The sequence below is a fragment of the Pelodiscus sinensis genome, chromosome 1, assembly GCF_049634645.1.
Source record: "Pelodiscus sinensis isolate JC-2024 chromosome 1, ASM4963464v1, whole genome shotgun sequence".
Taxonomy (NCBI): domain Eukaryota; kingdom Metazoa; phylum Chordata; order Testudines; family Trionychidae; genus Pelodiscus; species Pelodiscus sinensis.
The window spans coordinates 284131895-284151763 of record NC_134711.1 but is presented as its reverse complement, the minus strand read 5'-3'; the positions used below and the strand labels follow the sequence as shown (position 1 = coordinate 284151763).

The window sequence follows — 19869 nt, the reverse complement described above, 5'->3', positions numbered from 1 at the left end:
TCCTATGTCTGTACAACCTCTCCTATTTGAGATTTAAGCATCATTAAATATTTTCAGTTTAAGATGATTTCAGACTGACTTAAGATGAACTAGGAAACTATTTCAAAATAACTAAATTGAATTTAATTCCCAATTTTACAAAATTGAAGTAGCATGTCCCCACTACAGGGAAACCTTGAAATTAGTCAGACAGGCTCCATTAATGAGGATGCACAACCTCAACTCAAGAGCCCCAGGAAGCACTGGAGAGTAATTAGTTCAAATTACTCTGGGGAGTAGTTATTTGGAAATGGTGTGACCACTCTAGTGCCACTAGCACTATTTCCTGAGAAAAACAGGAATATAGATTTCAAAGTAAGTGGCCTGTTATTTCAAATCAACAGGCTTGGTAGTGTATACTCTTTGCTTATAAATTCGATCCAAGGAGGGTTATTTAGAAATAAAGCCCTTGATTACATCAGGGCTCACATAAACCAATTAGCAAAATACATGAGGTCGTGGTTGCAGGAATTGTAAAGATTAATGCTGAACTTGCAGTGACTGTGGAATTGAGGTTAGTAGATTTCAATCAGAAAAACTAATTTATGTGAAATGGATGTTTACTTTAAAACTGTGTTGCCACAGAATCTGCAAAAAATTAAACCCAAAGGCAAGTGTGTACAAAATAATTTATTACAGCATAAAGTGTTGGCATTATTTTACAGTGAGTTTCCAATTCAACAAATTTTAATCTAAACAGATGACACACAAAGGAGACCATTTTAATTAGAACAGTTTATTTGTCTTAATAAAATCCCCCTTTTGAACTTATGTTAACCTTAAAGGGGCTAGTTAATATTACTGAAAATATTTACATTGCAGTGAAATAAAAACAATCTGATAGAATGATTCCATTGCAGTTTCCAGAAAACGTATTTTCTGTACAAGCCACAGTATATTTAAGTTTTGATAGCAGTTCATGTAGAATGCAAAGCTGTCATATGTAGCCATTTTGTCCAGCAATATTATGCTATAAAACAGCTACATTAAGTTCAGACTTTCATTTTGATGTGTTGTATATTTTATGCACTTATTAGTTAATGCTCCAAAACACAGAATAAGAAAGAGGTTCATTGTGATTTGTAGTCAGCCTTTTTGTGCTCCCTTAAATAGTTTTTAATATAAAATGCACTTCTCAACTACTAGTTGCTTTGTATTTGCATTTTAAGCAATAGTATTTAGGCAAGAGAAGTATTACATTTATCGGCTATAAGTCCACACCTAAGACTTTTAATGGAGGTATACAGTAAACTTACCAGTGAATTTTTATGATCCTGAGGAGAACCATATTCCCCATTATTGTACCTTTTGCATCTGTCCAAAACTGGAGTAGCCTTTCCAAACCATTAAGAGGCAATGAAAAAAAGAAAGACAGGTAGGCAGACAATGGTATCTAAACAGTATCATTCACTATTATTTAAGGGAATTACATGTATTTAACTGTTTTTAAAATGTTAAACAGTTAAAAAATGTAAAGACAACAGTTATGGAACGAAAGGTAGATAAAATTGATGGTAAGACTTTTTTCCAACCAAGCCTCCATTTCCACCAGCACTAGTTCCATGTATGACACAGAATGGATAAGAAACATGCAAACAACCAACATTTCCAATTATGTGCTTCAAAAGAAACCAAAATGATGAAAATTAAACCAACCAAAAACAAACAGAAAAAGATGAAGGAAGATGATACAAGCAGCACTTTTAAGCACTTTTGCTAAAACCTGCTCAATTATAATTTCATTAACAAGTAATTATTGTTTATTTCTATATGCAACACTTAGGTGAAAACAGTCTTTAATGTCCATAATTTGGGGATTTTGTTGTTAAAAGACTTAACAGTACAAGAATATACATGACAGGTGTTGATTAGCGATGCTTACATAAACAATGGCAGTTCTTGTTGGATGAAAACGCACTATAGCATACTCCATTTTCATTTTACCATCTAAATGTTTCATTTTATACTTTTAAGATATAAAAAAATGCATCCTGAAAAAGTAAACCTGATCTGCATCCCACCAGTCTGTAAATATAGTCAAATATTTTATTTGTACACTACATCAAATTTCATTGGAGAGCACATCATGGTTAACAGCTGTATGGTTCACTGATGCAAAGCTACTATCATCCTCATTTGTGGCAGGCATAAAGGCTGATGTAAAAGGAAACAGTTTATGGCATGCTGTCCGATACTCTTCATATTGGGTGTGGCAGCTTCCAAAGCTGCCATCGAGCAGTGCCTCGAAAACTTTTGTTAAAGTCTGAAGAAACAAGAGCAACATTTAAATTTAGTCTAGACTACTTCATTACCAAAGAAAATGTGGGCCTCACTAGATCTAGCTTTCATGATTAAGGAATGAAGTGCCCTCTTCTGGCAATAAATGTCATTGTCCTTGTTTAGAAAAGTCTGAAATCAAGACTATAATTTTAAACCAAAATACAATTTTTAGTGTACGTTATCCTGTGCTTCATATGACATCTTTAAGACTGCCTACTTGTCCCTAAATATATAGAGATTACAATTAAATTTGTTTTACCTTCACATTTTTGTCTCTCATAGTTTCATCTAATTTAGTAGCAATAGCAATTGCTTTCTCTTGTCTTGATTTGTCCAGAAAATACATCATCTTAGCACCTTAAGCATAAGAAAAAAAGTCACATTTGAACAGACATTGACAACATTCTCTGGTACAATACTTTATTGTAAAATTATCAACGGATACAGAAAATAATCCTAAAAACACTCTAACCGCTCTTTCATTATCTACAGTGGAAAAGCTTCAACTAAGGTAGACTTAGAGCAAAATGCCCCCATAGCTCAGTAATCAGCACACTCTCCTGAGAGACAGTAGACCCCCTTGCTCAAATTCCTTCTGCACTCTCGGAGGTAGAAATTTAAGCTGGGTTTTCCAGTTCCTAGGCAAATCTATTGCTGTACCAACCAAACGTCCTGTTTTTCACGGGTGGGCAATACTTTTTGGCCAGGAGCCACTTCAACATTTTTTGAAGTGGCCCTTGGCTGCCCCAGAAGGGGCAGGATGCTTCCAGGCTTCCCCACCCACAGACCATGATTGGTCTGGGGGTGGGGGAGCCCCTTTGCCCCCCCCCCCCTTCTCACTAAGCACCCATGCCCCTGGCAGGGCAGGAAGAGGCTTTGTACACTCCCCCACCCCCAGGCCAATTAGGGCCTGGGGGCAGGGGAAGTGCACTAAGTTTCCTCCGCCCTGCCAGGAGCATGTACAACTTTGAAGTGCGCTCCCTTGTCCCGTAGCTCTGAGGGTGGGAGAGCATGCAAAGCCTCCTCCTGCCCTGCAAGGAGTGCGTGGCAATCTGAAGTGCTGTGTGCACCTCGCAGGGCAGAGGAAACTTTGCACACTCTTCCTGCCCCCAGGCCAAACAGGGCTTGGGGGCAGGGCAACGCATGTAGTCTCCTCCCGCCCTGCCAGAAGCACAGGGCACTTCAAAGTGCTACCTGCCCTGGACAGGAGGGAGGAAACTTGATGCACTTCCCCCGCCCCCAAACCCTAATTGGCCTGGGGGCAGGGGAACAGCAGGGCCTCCACAGGCTGGATCTGTCCTGCAGAGGCCCTTTTGCCCACCCCTGCTGTTATGAATTGTAAGCAGAGACAGACACAAGAGTCAGGCTGAAGAGAAACACCTATTTCCATGAGTGGGGAAGCATTTACTCCACGTTTCTTCTCAGCATTTCTTATTGGCTTGCATATGCAGCTCTCCATCTCACATGCTGAGTTTTCTGGATCATATTCTTAGGCACCTATGTGTCACCATTTATTGTATAGGAGTCTTAAGTGTCTAACTTCGCTTTGTGGATTGCAGTGTTGTTTTTTGTGATTGTCTAGCCATCTAAAATTTAGATGGCTCTAAATATCAATACTATAATACCCATGTCCCTTTGTGGGTCCCACAATAAACGTGAAGTCTCTTCTGACCCTCAAGATGTTGAAAGGGAGAAGTTTTATTTCTTTCCCTCATGCCACTGCCCTCTTGGGGAGATCTTTCCCTTCAAATATTTTTATCCAGAACCTTCTAGCCATTGCACAGGTAACAGATTTTCTCTCTTACCTGACCCCAAGTTGTTTGTGCGTGCTACTCCCACATATTATGAGTCACAACTCATAAGCAGCAAAAAAAGCTGCATAAAATGGACATGATTCTTGACTTTCCCATCATTACTCAGTGTTGCGAACAGCAGCAATGAAAGTTACTAGTCTCGTTCTTTCATTCTGTTGCTGCTCTTTGCAAAGCTATGAGCAGAAGCACTCCAGCTGAGTGGAAACTAAGGAGAGAGGATTCTTTACATTATGAAGATTTTTTGAGATCATAAGGATTAGAATTTTATGTTTTCTTTTAAAAATAAATCCTGTAGAAATGAAAGCTTCCTACATGGAGGAAGAAAGGGGGCAAATGGCTTGTTAAAGCTTTTCAAACACATGTCAAAAATATTTTTTTATCTGAGCCTCTGGCATACTCTAATTGGAACGAATTACAGAGAAAGGCATTAGCTTGACAATTTACCATCATTTAACATTTTCATAGCATCAGAAGAAACAAACCTGACAACAGATGCAGAATAGAGGTAGCATTATATTTAAGAAACTCTTCATTAAAACTTTCTAAGTCTTTGTTGAAGATTTTCTGCATTTCTTGAGTTAAGACCTTGTTCACAATTTCAGGGAGATTACTATGATCAGATACTAAAAAGGAGAAACACAGAAAGTTACTGTTGCTGCCATTCTTAGTAATATACCACTTTAGCGCATGTACACGCACACTTTTAGTTGAAAATCGGTACTACAAATTTCAATATTTTACTATCTTTGATTTTCAACAAAAACCAACAGGCTTCAATAGATTCTGATGAAATTCTGAACACGTAGTACATAAATAATGCAGTTTTTTGCCACGTGTATCTATTTTATTTTAAATATATTAGTGTTTGTATAGCATTTAGACTTTTACATCTACTGCTGTTTCACTGTACGTACCACATTTAGAAAATTTAATCAAACATTCATGTAGCCACGGGTTATTACTGTTGATAGCAAAAGCTCTCTTGACAGACTGCAACATTAATAGAAATTTTCCTGGGCAAAAAAGAACACAAAACCAAGGTTATATACTTTAAACTGTTCTATCACTTTAAATTTCATTGCAGACAACTACCCAAATCCTTCACTTTCTCAAACATACTCAGATGCCAAAAACCTTTAGATTTAGTTAAATTCAGTTTCTAAAAAGAGGAGAGTAAAAATGTGTGCGCTTTTTTCTTTAATGTGTTTTTACAACAAAATGACAATAGCAATATTTTCTGAAAAATCATGTAAACGTGTAATATTGAGATGTCTAGCTTTTACAGGAAGTAGTGTCCCCAAATCCTTTGTACTTTTATTAATAAATCTAAAGCACTAAATCGTATGCATAATTGTCTCTTCTGTACTCTCAATACCTAGTTATAACATACATACAGTGAAACCTTTGTTATCCGGAAATCTGTTAACCCGCATTGCCCCCAGCCATAATATTGTCACATCTTCAGGTGCACAGGCCTGGCTTGGTTTACCATGATTGGCTTAATTTTTTATTTAAGAAGTACTAATCATCTTTAGCTCAAAACAGAAATGAGACACCAACTGCCTCATACTACAAAACTACCAATATTAAAAACTTGAGTTTTTACTATTATTGTCAATTGGCTTTTCCTAAGTTGATGGAACCCTAAGATAACCAGAATGTTTAGATATCTGGCATGCTCGGGGACTAGGGCGCTCTGGTTAACACAGGTTTTACTGTATACGACATTATGGCAGCCCCTAACTTTATTCTATTATAAAAGAGGTGCTGTTTATTATTAGAGTAAACTTCCGATAATCCGGCACCTTTAAGACCCAGGGGGTGCCGGATTATCAGATATGTCGGACTATCGGAAGGGGGGGGGCTATGAGGGGTCTGGGGTGGGGTGGGGGGGGATGCATCTGACCCAGGCATCCCTGATTCAGCCACTGCTGGTCAGTTTCAGCAGCAGCTGAATCGGGGACGCCTGCAGCAGAGCAGCTGGAGTGCCGCCGGGTCGGTCCGGTAGCGCTGCTCCTCGGTGCTACCGGACCAACCCGGCAGCACCCCAGCTGCTCTTCCCCAGGTGTACCCAAGTCAGCCGCTGCTGATACTGACCAGCGGCAGACTCCAGGAAGCCCGGGGCAGAGCTGCTCTGCCCTGGGCTTCCTGGAGTCAGACACTGGTCAGTTTCAGCAGCGGCTGAATCAGGGACAGCTGGGGTGCTGCTGGGTTGGGTTCCACAGCCCCGAGGGGCAGCGCTACGGGACCTACCCGACAGCACTCCAGCTGCTCTGCCCCCGGCTTCCCCGATTCAGCCGCTGGTCAGTTTTAGCAGCGGCTGAATCGGGGAAGCTGGGGGCAGAGCAGCTCCAATGGTCCGGCTGCCCGGAGCACTTCCGGGTTCCTGATGGTGCCGGACCATCAGGTGCCGGACCATCGGAGTTTTACTGTACCAACATTGGGTCAGGTATATTAGTCTAATTTTTTAGACGCTGAAGAATTACAACCATAAATATTTTTCCTCCATATACCTCATGCGCATACAATCACAAATTTCTTCATTCATAAAGTCAGTTTTAAGAACAATGTGCTGTCAAAGAAAGATGATATGGTACATACAAAGCTTTCTGTAATATTTATCCACTAACTTCGGGCATGGTGGAAATTCTTGCCTTAATAAATATAGACTACAGTTGGGTAAAAATAGGCTGGAATATAGGATCAGAACATTTGGAGAAAATCCACAATTTTACCTTTTCTAAAGTATATTTCAAATGCTAACAGATGTGTGTCTATGTTATCTGCAACAAGATTCTTAAGTGGCATAAGGAACTTAATAGCTTCCTCTAATGGATTTTCAACCTGTTTTAATAAAAGACAAAATTAATTTACATTAGGAAGTAGCATTTATCACTAACATACATCTTTTTAAAAAATTAAGCTTTCCATGGAGTTCAATCTACATGCAGACACAGATTAGTTTTTTTGGTTTTTGAACAAAAAGAACTACAATCCTGGCTTTGTCCCCCTATTCACAATAAGCAAGCGAGTGCTTCAATCAGCTGATTTAAGTTGTTGGCACCGAAGAAGAAAAAAAATCTTAATACTCAAGAACAGTTTAAGGGATCACACATCTAACCAGTAAATCATGATACCTGTCTGAAGTAAACTGAACCAAGTAAAATGTATTTGAATTAAGTTTATACATCACTGCTCTCTGAGCATTTAAGTTGAGCCCCAAGGGAATATAGCTATGTATGGCATTACTGTCAGGTATTTCAGATGGGTACCATCTAACTAATATAACCTATAGTGGTTACAAGAACATCTGAACCAATTTATAATAAAAAGATAGTTTCAGATGTTTAGTTTTTGTGGCTATCACATTTTCTTACTCCTCCCCAGTCTGTTATGTGAAAGACCTATAAAAAAGTACAGAGGATACTGGTTGTACAGAACAGTGCCTAAGAAACTTGACAAAGGCTCAACAGCTGATATGCCAAGTCTATTGCCTATCCTACTGATCAGTTCTGTCTCATTGTTCCCTTACATTCCCTTTCTGATTCCACCTGCTATCTCTGACTGTGAGCTTTCTGGAGACAAGACGGAGAAAGTTTTGGTTTTTTATATTATAAAACACCCACAATTATCAACCAACTGCTATCAAATGCACAAACTAAACATATTGTGGAAAGAGAACTACCATTTTTCCTGTAATCTTATTTAATTATAGGTGTTATAAAAATGGACAAATTTGTCTTGTGAAAATCATTTTTCAATTGATTTGCCCCTTTAAAAGGATTTTTTTTTTAAATCTCACTTTAAAAGGAGATTTCCCATGTTACAGTTTTCCAGAAATGTGGAGTGAGAGAAGTGGGGAAGGAAAGGCCAAAGAATACAAGACATGTAACATGGTGCTTACTCTTTCCAGTTTTTCAGGAACTAGTTCTTCCTTAGGACCACTAGTTTCCTCCTCTTCCTCATCTCGTTTTTTCTTTTGATTCTTTTGCTGTCGTTCTCTTTCTGCATGTTTTCTCTCTTCTTCGAGTTTGGCTTTCTTCTGTGCTCTTCTCTGCTTGCTAAGCATTTTCTTCAGTTCTTTGGCTGAAAGGTTTTCTAGAGATGAAAAATAGTTTAAATTAATACCTGATCACATAGACCTAATTTCAACAATAATCTTGGTTTTGCTCAAACAGTATATGGGCATCTCTAGCCTTTTCATACAGGGAAAGCATAGATTTATTTATATAGGAATTTCAAAAAGAAGTCTTCTCACTTATTAGTAAAATGCACTAGTTACTATGTAGTCCAATATTACTGGACATTACAATCCCAACACAAAACATCTTGTATTTTTAAATGCTAAGGTTTATATAAAAGTAATATAAAAATGAAAGTCCAGAAACTTAGACTGGACTTTAAACCACAAGTCAGATGAAATGTGAAGTTTGGAAACAAAGAAGTTACTCACCCTGTGCAGTATCCATGATTCTTTAAGATGTGTATCCCTGTGGGTGTTCCACTCAGGTCTCAGTGCTCCTTCACAGAGCTGATTGGAGATTTTGCCTAGCATTGCCTTCCCTGCACCATGCATACGCAGCCTCGCACTGTTTTCGTCAGTTAGGTGCGTGCATGGCACAATCTTCCCTCTGTTCCTTTTCTACTGGAAATCCAATAAAGGACTCCAAATAGAGGGGAGAAAGGGTGGGTAGTGAAGCACCCGTAGAGAGACACATCTCAAAGAACCATGGTTACTGCACAAAGTGAGGAACTTTTTCCTCCTGCGAGTGGTGTCCCTATGGGAGCTCCACTCAGGTGACTAAGTAGCAATATCCCCATATATTGGTGGGCATTGGAGTCATTTATGTGAAGAATCAAGGACCGCATCTACTAGAATGGTGATAGGTATGAGTCCTTTTTGTAAGGCATAATGTGCGAAAGTATGATGGGAAGACCATGTTGCTATTTTACAAATGTCCGCTAGTGGCATAGTATGTAGGAAAGCAGTTGATGTGGCCATCACACATGTGGAGTGTGCCCTAATAATCTGTGGTGGTTCTTTTCTACAAAGCTGGTAAGCTGTACATATGCAGCTTGCAATCCACTGGGAAATCCATTGCTCAAAGACAGGTTTTCCCATGTGGGGAAACAAAGATGAAGAGTCTGTCTGATTTCCTGGTCTCCTTGTTTCTCTCCAAAGTAGAATGCAAGGGCTCATCAGACATTTAGGGTGTGCCAAGATGGATTCTCTTGGAGAGATATGAGGTTTAGGAAAGTACGTGGGTAAGTATATAAGTTCATTCAGATGAAAGTCTGACATAACTTTGTGGAGAAACTTGGGATGAGGCTTGAGCATAATCTTATCCTTAGTAAAGATAGTGTACAGTGGGTGAGCCATGAGAGCTGCCATTTCAACAACTTGTCTCGCAGATTTACTGCCACTATGAAAGTCACACGTTGCATCTGACGAAGTGGGTCTTCGCTCACGAAAGCTTATGCTCCAATAAATTTGAGAGTCTATAAGGTGCTACAAGACTTCTGATTTTTTCATGGATAGGTATTGTGGTGGAGCCAAGGCTAGTAGCTCAAAGGGTGGTCTAATGAGGGTTTCAAGTATGAGATTTAGGTCCCAAGGTGGTACAGGGAGGCGTAAGTTTGTACGCGTTTTCCACAAGCCTGTTAAGAAGTGCTTCGTCATTGGGTGTGCAAAGAGTGAGAGATGGTTGACTGGTTCGTGGAGATGGATGCGAACCAAGCTGATGGAGAGGCCTGCATCACTGAGGTCGATGAAGTACTCTAGTACAGTAGGTATGGGAGCAGTGTTTGGTTGTAACTGATGAATACTACAGCACTCCTGAATGCGTTTCCATTTGTTTTGGTAGGTGCATCTTGCGGAGGAATGTCAACTATTTAGTAGGCTCTGCTTAACTGTCTCTGAGGAGGTAAGTTCTTCATTTTGGAACGATGGAGAAGCCAAGCTGTGAATTTCGGGGTTTTTATGTTTGGATGGTGGGTCTTACCCCAGTGTTGGGTTAGCAAGTGGAGACTCATGGGGAGAGTAATCAGTTGACTTATTGATAGGTGATGTAGGTAAGGGAACAAAGGTTGTCTCAGCCAGTAGGGAGCTATCAAAATTACCATGGCCTGGTCGGAGTGGATCTTGTTGATTGCTCTATGTTGTACATCAATTGACAGGGAGGTGCTCTATCATGCTCACTGTGTGCAGAAGAAATCTGATTTTGGAATTGGTGCCACAAGAACCAGATAATCCCAACTGCCACTTGCATACCAACAGAATACCATGGCTGACAAACTGAACAGACACTTCTCTGAACAACACGAATGGGAACTCAGTCTCAGTGTTGGCTTTCCAATTTTCTAAAAATATGCATCCTGAAGGAAGAGGTCTGAGAATCAGTCCCCTTTGCCTAGTGCTGGTGTAATAGTTGCAAGTGTCACGATTCTGAATTTGCTGTTGTGGACAAACTTGAGCTTTCTGAGATCTAAAACTACCCTCCAGCTACCTGTTTTCTTGACAATTAGAAAATAGTTGGAATAGAACCCTCTTCCCTAATATTCTGTGGGAATATTCTATTGCACCTAGGCTGAGCAGCTTTTGTACCTCTTCTTGTAACAGGGGCTCATGAAAGGGGTCCCTGAAGAGGGATGGGGTAGGGGTATAGCAGGCCTGGGAAAACACGGTTCATGTGCTGGATCTAGCTTGCCAAGCCACCGGATCCGGCCCACGGATGCTGCAGGGAGCCCCACCTTCATGCTGTTCAGAAATGCAGCTATGGGGTAATTTTTCTTTAAAAAACTGAGTCCTGGGGGAAGCTTTAGGAAGTTCTCCCAACCCTAGCATAATTGGCCAGTTTCTGGCCAATGGGAGCTGCCTGTTTCAATAACAGGTAGTCATGAAGCAAAAGTAGCTCCAGAGCACGTGACTGCAATCTGTACAGGGGCAGAGCAGACAGGGAGATGGATTCAGGAACTGCTGCTGGCTGGTAAATCTCCTGGCAGAGCCTTCCTCTGGCACCCCAATCCCTCCCTTCCCCAAACCTCTGCCCCCTAACTCCACATACCCAAATCCTCTGCCCCCTTGCTGTACCCCTCCCAGATTCAGCACCACAATCCCCTGCTCCAGATCACAGTCCCCTCCTGCCCTAGCTTACAACCCAAATCCCTACACCCTTTTTCTTGTATCCCAGTTCCCTGCCCTAGGTCACAATCCAACCCCCTCCATCCCAGTCCAGCGCCCCAGATCACAACTGCCTCCTTCACCCACATTCCCTCCCTTATCCTAAAATCCATTCTGCATCCAACCTCCATCCCAGACCCTGCACTTCCTCCATTAATATCATGGAAGAGTGCGGCCCTCTACCACTTTCCAAATTCTTGGAGTGCCTCCTCCCATCAAATTGCTCACCCCTGGGGTATAGACATAAAAGAGATTGTCTGGCCCGATTTGATGATCTCGAGAACCCATTTGTCCATAGTAATAAGGGCCCATTGTTGGTAAAAGGATCTCAGACTGTGAAGGAAGGTTGTGTTTGGATGCACAGGATCTTTGAGGTGGTCGCTCAGATCCCCAACCAAAATTTCACATATACTGTTTGTTTCAAGTGGGTTGAGTAGTGCAGGACTAGTTGTGTTGAGCGCTCCTTCTATTGGGATGTTGCTTGGGCTGATGTCATATGGCCTCTGCCGTTGCCTGTGATCGTTCAAGTTTCTTGGTCTTTGGTATGAGACATATATGCATCTTATTAGGCAGGGCATACATACCTAAAGTATGCAGTGTGGTGCGGGAACCTTTGAGTGCAACATCTCAACTGTTTTTGTAGCGAACAGTTGGTTCCTATCAAAGGTGAGTCCTCCAACTTTGTCTAATTATTTTGGGACTCCCGATGATTGTAACCATGACGCCCTGCACATTACTATTGCCATAGCTTTGGTCCTAGCTGCTGTATCTACCACATTCATTGCAGCCTGGAGAGCTGGTTTTGCTATGGATTGGCCTGATGGATTGGAGAGGAGGTCTCTTGTTTTCAAGAAGGTCCTGTAAGAGATCACAAGCTGGAGTGATTGGCACGATAATAGTTATCCGGAAGAACATAATTTGATATTCTGAACTGGAGGGTGGCAGAGGAGCATACTTTCCAGCCAAAGAGATCCAGTCATTTGTGTTCTCTCTCGTGAGGCATTGACTTGTTTTGAGGATGTTTTGATTTGTGATTAACCGAGTCCACAACCAATGAATTTGGGTGGAGATGTGAGAAGAGAAAATCTATCACCTTTGCTGGGACAAAGTATTTTCTATCCACTCTCCAGTTGGTGGGAGGGGAAGAGGAAGGGAGACGGGAGAATAGAGGCTGGTGTCTGCCTGAGTACAGCTGATGGCTCCATGACAGCCTCATTGATGGGTAATGCTGTCTTTGAGGATGTAGCTGGTTAAAGTATTTTGAGTAATATTTATTGTTTGTCTTGTACTTCTTGGAGCGTAATGTCTGAAGATTGAGCCACCCATCTGAACAATTCTTGGAATGGTTTCCAGTCATCTGCTGCTGGAGAGGATGATGCTTGGAAAACTGCCTCGTTTGGAGCAGCAGAAGACTGTGCGCGGCCTATGCAGAGCTCTCTGAACTGGACCGAGGAAAGTTCTCATCATGTGCTGGACCTGCCTGGGTTATTACTGAAGGAGGGGGATGAGAAGGTGACGAATGTGCTGTGGTAGCCAGAGACCATGTAGCTATATGCACTGGTATAGAGGCTAGTTATCTCATGGATGGTGGCGATGGGAGGAGCAGGGGCGATATTGGTGCCATGGCTCCCAGAGAGGTCATGGAGGTTGAAGCTCTTGTGGTGAATACAGACATGGGTGGTTAAACCAGAGAAGTTGTGGGGGTTGTCGAAAGGGATGATACCAAGTGGAGTGCCATGAAGGGGATGAGGTGTGAAAAACATCTACTCCCCTGCCTACTGCCATGTTCAGTTCACAATGACAATGGTGTGGGAGAGTTAAGAAAAAATTGCTACACTTTGTCTATACAGGCTAGAGTGAGGAAATGTTGGAAAGCGTGGTGAAGCTAACTCCCTAAAAAAGGTGGAGATGGTGCGCCCGAGCGTGGGGCTTTTTGTAAGTGGCATGTTTTGTTAGCAGCTTTCTTATGCTCTAGTGCCAGAGTGTAATTTAGCTGCTTGGAACTGGATCATTCAATTGGTGACAGATGCCTCTGGATGCCACCAGTGGCAGCACGTCCAGTTTTGTTGGGGCCGGTCAGTTAGCCGCATTGGTGAGTGCTGTGGTGGTAGTTTGCCATTTCAGTTCAGTTAAGCTCTCTTAGCTGAGGTCAGTTTTCGCTTCTCCGCGATGCCAGAAGTAGATGGCAACAGGGAATGAGCAGCCTGTGAAGTAGCAGGCAGTGATCGTGCCAGGGAAGCCCACGGCACTTAAGAGCCTCTATAGGGAAATGTACTAGCCCTCTCACAGGGCGCTGAGTGCACCATATCTCTGGGGATGTATCCCCGGAGGGTTGGAGGGATTTCTCCAAGAGGAGATTCTTCAGCTTTATTTCAGTCTTTCCTCATTCTGGCCATCATGTTTTGACTTTTGCACTATGTGGCTTTTGCCTAGCCATTTAATACAGGAAGCATGTCCATCAGAAAACAGCACTGAGTTCCGACATGAATCACATTTCTTGAAGCCAGGAGAGCCTGACATGTTGAACGAACATGAGGATACAGAACCTGGAGATAAATCAAGCAGAGAGGAAAAGAACCGGGGAAAGGTTCCCCCCCCACCCTTAAAGAACTAGATAAAATGGACTAAAACTATGAACTTGTAAACTAACTATACTACTGTTTTATTTTCTGTCAGAAAGGAGAGCACTGCTGTGACTACCTTCAACCAAGGACAGTAGAAAAGGAACAGGAGGATCACATTGCACACACACCTAACTGATGAAAACAGTGCAAGACGGCGACTGCTCAGGCATGGCAAGGGAAGGCACTGCTAGGCAAAACTTCTGATCAGCAGCACGAAGGTGCACCAAGACCTGAGTCTAGCATCCACAGGGATGCCACTTGAAGGAGAACCCATTATATTATGTACATCCTGGGACACTATTAGAATACTTTGTATTCATACAAAGCCTTTCATTGAAAGATCTCAGGTGGCCCAACAAAAGGTGGATACTACCTTCTAAATTAAAAGTTATATAGTATAAATAATTTATATACAGCAAGTGTACTAGCTGCTTCACGGAGGAGATTACTATAAACAGACAGACAACTTGGTGGAAAGTGAAAAAGTGACAGAGTATTGAGCTGTGCAGCAAAAAATGCATCATTATACATCACATTATTATACTCTGAAGGGAGGATACAGATTTTATTGGTCTCAATGTGTCAATTCTTCCTGTCCTTACAATTATCTTTGAATTTCTTCCCATTGGTCAACATCAAAGTGCCCTGGATACATGCAATATTGTAGTTGCCATGTCACTGGCACATGGGTAGAAGAATCTTTCAATTTTTTTGCAGGCATACTTCATTTGAAGACACTCGTAACTAATTTATTCATCTGTAGATTGCTCACATTTACCATGAGAAAATATGTCTCCCAACAAATATCATTTTTAGATTTCCCAGATGTATTCATTTCTATTTTGCCAAACTGAAGCTCAATTTACTTCCTGTACATAATTCTACCATCTCTAGAGCCCTCTGTATGGCTTACCTCAGACACAGTGGCATGTGCAAAACACCTAGAATTTCTACATTCCACATTACATTTTATTAGATTAATAAGATATTAAATATATTAGGCTTAACACCAATCACTGCAGCAATCCACTGACCACCTTCCCTAAACTCTATACATGAAAACTTGATCATTACCTCTTCATTTATTATTTTCCTGGGTTTAGATCTAAGGGTGTTGACATCTAAAACAAGATAAAATTTTATATACACCAAGTATTTCACTAAATTCAGCTGACATCTGTCTTCATCTAATTTTTTTTTTGGCAATTTGATTAAAAAAACTGTCTTCGTAATATTTATTCTTGACTATTTCTTTTCAAAAAACAAGTAGTCTTGTGGCACCGTAGAGACTAACAAAAATACACACAGCATCATGAGCTTTCGTGGGCAAAACCCACTTCATCAGTTGCTTATCAAATATTCAAGGACAGAAAAATGAAAAGTTCTCTATATTGCAACAAAACGATTTTAAATCCTGTAACGTTATTTAACTTAGTAAGATTTAATTTGTGTTATTTATACAGACTAGCCTACATTACTGCGCAGGTACCTGAATTCACTTCTTGTTCTTTGCTTTCATTGGTTAGAGGATTATCATGTAGTTTCAAGTAGATTTCAATTGCTGATCGAGCAGCCTTGAAATAGAAAGCATGTTTCCTGAGAACATCTTCTAATCTCAGAAGGTCTACATATGCTCGAAGAGTCATCTTTCTCATGCAGTATGTGTGGAAGTCAAACTGATCATCTGTTATCTCAAAAAAATGCTATAAAAAAACAAACACAAAAACAGATCCTTTCACTAATTTTTCTGTTCATTACCATCTACATACAAAGCGGAGTAACAAAGTAGCAGTATTTGAAAACCTACACATATAATATGGAAAATAAGAGAATATTATACTGTCAAAATGAGGCTAAGAAATCTCCCCTCCCTCTCTTAAAACAACGCTAGTTTAATTTAACAAAATGCACAGTAATTGCGAACAGCAAAATGTATTGTTCTGATTCCATCAGAAAAGATTAAATCATTTTATTTTATTTTTTTAAACCCTCTTTTTCTTGGTTTTTTTTATATATATATATATATATATATATATATATATATATATATGATTTTTTCCCCAACAGGTAGAAAAGAAATGGCAAAAAGCAATATAAAGATAGTTTTAGATAAAGGCATGTCAGAAGATTTATGGTTATTGGTTTTTTCATTGAAATTTCTTAAATAGTTACGTTACAGAAACAAGATCCATTATCCATTAAGTTAACGCGCTGATTCAGAACCTTTAAATAATAAGAATGCCATGCTGAACTGATTTACCCTGTATTATGAAGAATTTATATAGGAAACAAACCTATCTATCTTTTTACCTACTTACCCTTTCCACTTCATGACATTTTTTCAAGGCATCACCATACTTCCCTAGTCTCTGGTAAGCTGAAGCGCATTCAGTCTGGAACCACATACACTGCATCTCATTTAGATTTTCCATAGCAGAAGTCCCTTCCTAAAATGAATATATTCATACCAAGTGAAACCAATAATTCGCCAATTGCTGTATATCCTTTTCTCACATATGACTTTCAGTATTAACCATTCATCTATAAACATATTGGCATTACATTGCTAATACTGGCAAAACCTCCCTTAAATAGTTATTGACATTCTGAAAAGAAAAATCACTCCCGCTCTAATGTATCCTTCTTTCAGCCTCTTTGTTGCTGTAAGTGGTATTTCTTCAAAGTCACATGGACACAAACTAGCATGCTTGAAAAATAATTCATCTCTACTTTTTGCCCAAGATAAATTAAAAAAAAGAAAGAAAAGAGATGGTTCCCTCTTCTAAGATTTAGAGGCACTCATTTTTTTGAGAATCCTTAACTTTAGGAAGGATTTAGTTTATCCTTTGCCTGAATCAGAGGAAGCACTGGTTAATTTAAAATAAACAGGCATATGTACTGGCTTTCTGTCAGTAACTCTACTGACTGCAAACAAATTTTTATAGTCTGCATTTGGGGGTTTTATAAATCAGCTCAATTAAGGAGGATCGTAGAATTTTTGTTTTATATATTCAACATTTTAGCTCAATAACCATGTTTAAAAAATGGAAGGTACTTCTACAAACTATAAAAACAAGGACATATAAGAAACCAAATTTGCTGCCAAATTCTCAAAACACGAGGGTGGAAAGAAACAATACAGAGATTCAACCTGTATTTAGTAGTCTGGCATCCTTGAGACCTGATCAGTGCCAAGCCAGAGAAATCTATATTGTAGTGAGTGAGTGGGTCTTTTTATTTTTATTTCATTGAGGCAAATAAATGGATACACCAAGGCACCTGCAATACTGTTTAACAACGTATGACTGTACTGATATACCCTGATAAGCCTGGCCTAAAGATTATTGGGTAGTCTACTCCTCACTGTGGACCGCCCCTACGGACATGGGTTGCTGCCAGCTGGGCAGGCAGCCCGGCTCAGTCCCTACCCCTGCAGAGTCTGGAACCAAACTGGTCCTTCCTCTCCCCCCCCAGCTTCTACTGCATTCTAAATTTTAGAGCCACAACGGGGTTTGGTCTCAGCGCCGGCCAGCTGCCTTCCCCTATCGACTAATTGAGTAGTTGATAAAATTTCTATCCATCACTCAATTAGTAAAATAACCTAACTTTAACATCCCTAAGAAAGTGTTAATGTTTTTAAACAATTTTACTGTATTGGCACAAGGAAATAAGTAGATAAAGCATAAAAACCATGCTTACACTTAGCTGCATTACCAGTACTTCCAGCAAGCCATGGAAGACATTAAGGGATAATTTAGACCTAAATAAGGGCACAGAACACTGAGGCCATGTCTTTACTTGAGGGAAGATGGACACTGCCATGATCAATCTTCCGGAGTTTGATTTAGTGGGTCTAGTAAAGACCCGCTAAATCAAACTAAGAGGGCGTTCCCATCGCTCCGTTCAGCTTCCCACTGTGGGAGTAATGGGGAAACTCTAATTAAAACATGTCAACTACAGCTACGTAATTAACATAGCTGGAGTTTCATATCTTAATTCGATCTTCCACTTCAGTGTAGACCTGTCTTGAGAGCCAGGAGAGTTGGCTGTAAACAAATTTTACAGGACAGTGGGAAACTTGACCACACGATAAACTGACAATTAAAACCATGCTAGACCACAGATACTGCCAGACCAGAGAAGACTAGAGAGGTTCAAGCTGTAGTATAATTCTTTCAAACAACTATTTTACACTTAAAAGTAAAATTTTCTATTATCAATTAAACTATAGATACAACAAACAGCATTATTACATATGAAGAAAATACTACAATTTCTATCCACTAAACCATGAAAATAGTTATTTTTTTCAAGTCAGCTGCTGTCAATATCAATAAATATCTAGATCAAAACTTTCATAGTCATATTATTCAATGGGTAAGCCAATGAAGTAAGACTTCCATTGATATTTTAAGGAAACAAACATTTTGTTTACATTTTATTTGTATCACAATACCAAAAAAAATCCAACAACCTTAATACCAAATCAAACCAGATTCTCCCCCATCTCTCCTCCCCCAATGAAAAAGTTCTCTGCTTGTGGGAATCAGATTACACTGTGGATTTCTAGTTTTTGGAAACTGAAAAGCATGTGAGCACCTGAGGTTAGCGAATGTGTTCCTTAAATTTCTGGAACTATACAAAATATTTTGCAATTAGCACCTTAGTTTTCACATGTGAATGCAGCCAATGTGGACTTTATAAATAGGGGGCTACAAAGTAAAGTTTTCGGGAGTGGTTTCTAGAAAACCATGGCTTATGAGGCTAAATCCCATTAGAGAACTGGGCACTTTATTTAGGCATGTTTTAAAATCCTATCTGATGCCTATCTGCATTTTAGGTACTTAAATGACTTTGGCTTCTAAAGGCCAGATTTTCTAAGTCATATTAAAAAAAATACCACCACCACCACACCACAATGGATTTTAGGATTCTAAGGGTACGTCTAGACTACCGTGTTTTGTCGACGGAAGTTTTGTCGACAGATACTGTCGACAAAACTTCCGTCGACAAAGAGCGTCCAGACACATTGAGTTCTGTGTTATAGGCAATAACACAGAGTTCTGTCGATAGAAGGTGTTATGCCTCGTAAAATGAGGTATACCAGCGTTGACAAAACTGCTGAGTTCTGTTGACGTTATGTCGACAGAACTCAGCGGTAGTGTAGACGCTGGTATAGTTTTGTCGACAAAAGTCCACTTTTGTCGACAAAACTAGGTAGTCTAGACACACCCTAAGTGCCTAAAGTCACTTTTGAAAAGGGCACTTAGGTGCTTTAAAAATGTTACCCAGTATTGTTAACTGAAAGAGTTATGATTCCAAATTATGATTTAGATACAACATGAACAATTTGAAATGCAACAGTAGATCTGTTATTCAACAATTATTCCAAGTTACATAACAAAACAGCTATCAAATGCATTCCACAAAAATACTTACTCCTGAACGTGTGGCAATGCATAACTGTTTTTGGAGTATATGGTCTTCTAGAAAATTACTGACACTATTAAGTTATAATTACACAGGCAAGCATACCTTAAAAGTGGACAAATCTCTGCAATGGATAGATTTCTAGTGAAACTCAAACTCGTTACCATGGCAGAGATGTGGAAATAGATTACTACATCTCATACATGGGATTTGCCAAATGAAAATGCCGTCAACTTCCTCTTTAAAACAATATTTCCTACCCTTGTAAACTTGGAACACATCTCCTCTGCATCTTTCACCATATTTGCTCGGAGCATATACTTTGCACATTTGGAGTTGATGAATCTATCTGCTGTATCCAAAGACTGTGCTTCATCCATCCATTTGGCAGCTTCCTTGAGATTACCCAAATGCTGTTATGGAAAAATAAGACAGTTATACTTCATTATGAAATATATTTTTTACTAAATATAGACACACACACAGCCATTTTTACTTAGAC

At 40.0% G+C, this 19869-nt stretch overlaps 1 protein-coding gene across 6 annotated transcripts in view; it reads right to left on the bottom strand.

Moving 5' to 3' along the window:
• Positions 1–654: 654 nt before the first annotated feature.
• Positions 655–19869, bottom strand: part of NAA16 (N-alpha-acetyltransferase 16, NatA auxiliary subunit) — a 107613-nt gene continuing 88398 nt past the window's right edge. For all 6 annotated transcript variants that reach the window (XM_006124387.4, XM_006124386.4, XM_075918938.1 and 3 more), the window contains 9 exons: positions 19628–19780; positions 16256–16384; positions 15427–15640; positions 8038–8231; positions 6869–6977; positions 5048–5146; positions 4616–4756; positions 2579–2676; positions 655–2302 (listed from right to left, as the gene is read on the bottom strand). In XM_006124387.4, the coding sequence (XP_006124449.2) occupies positions 2102–2302; positions 2579–2676; positions 4616–4756; positions 5048–5146; positions 6869–6977; positions 8038–8231; positions 15427–15640; positions 16256–16384; positions 19628–19780 (1338 nt within the window). In that variant the 3' untranslated portion in view covers positions 655–2101. The remainder of the gene's footprint in view (positions 2303–2578; positions 2677–4615; positions 4757–5047; positions 5147–6868; positions 6978–8037; positions 8232–15426; positions 15641–16255; positions 16385–19627; positions 19781–19869) is intronic.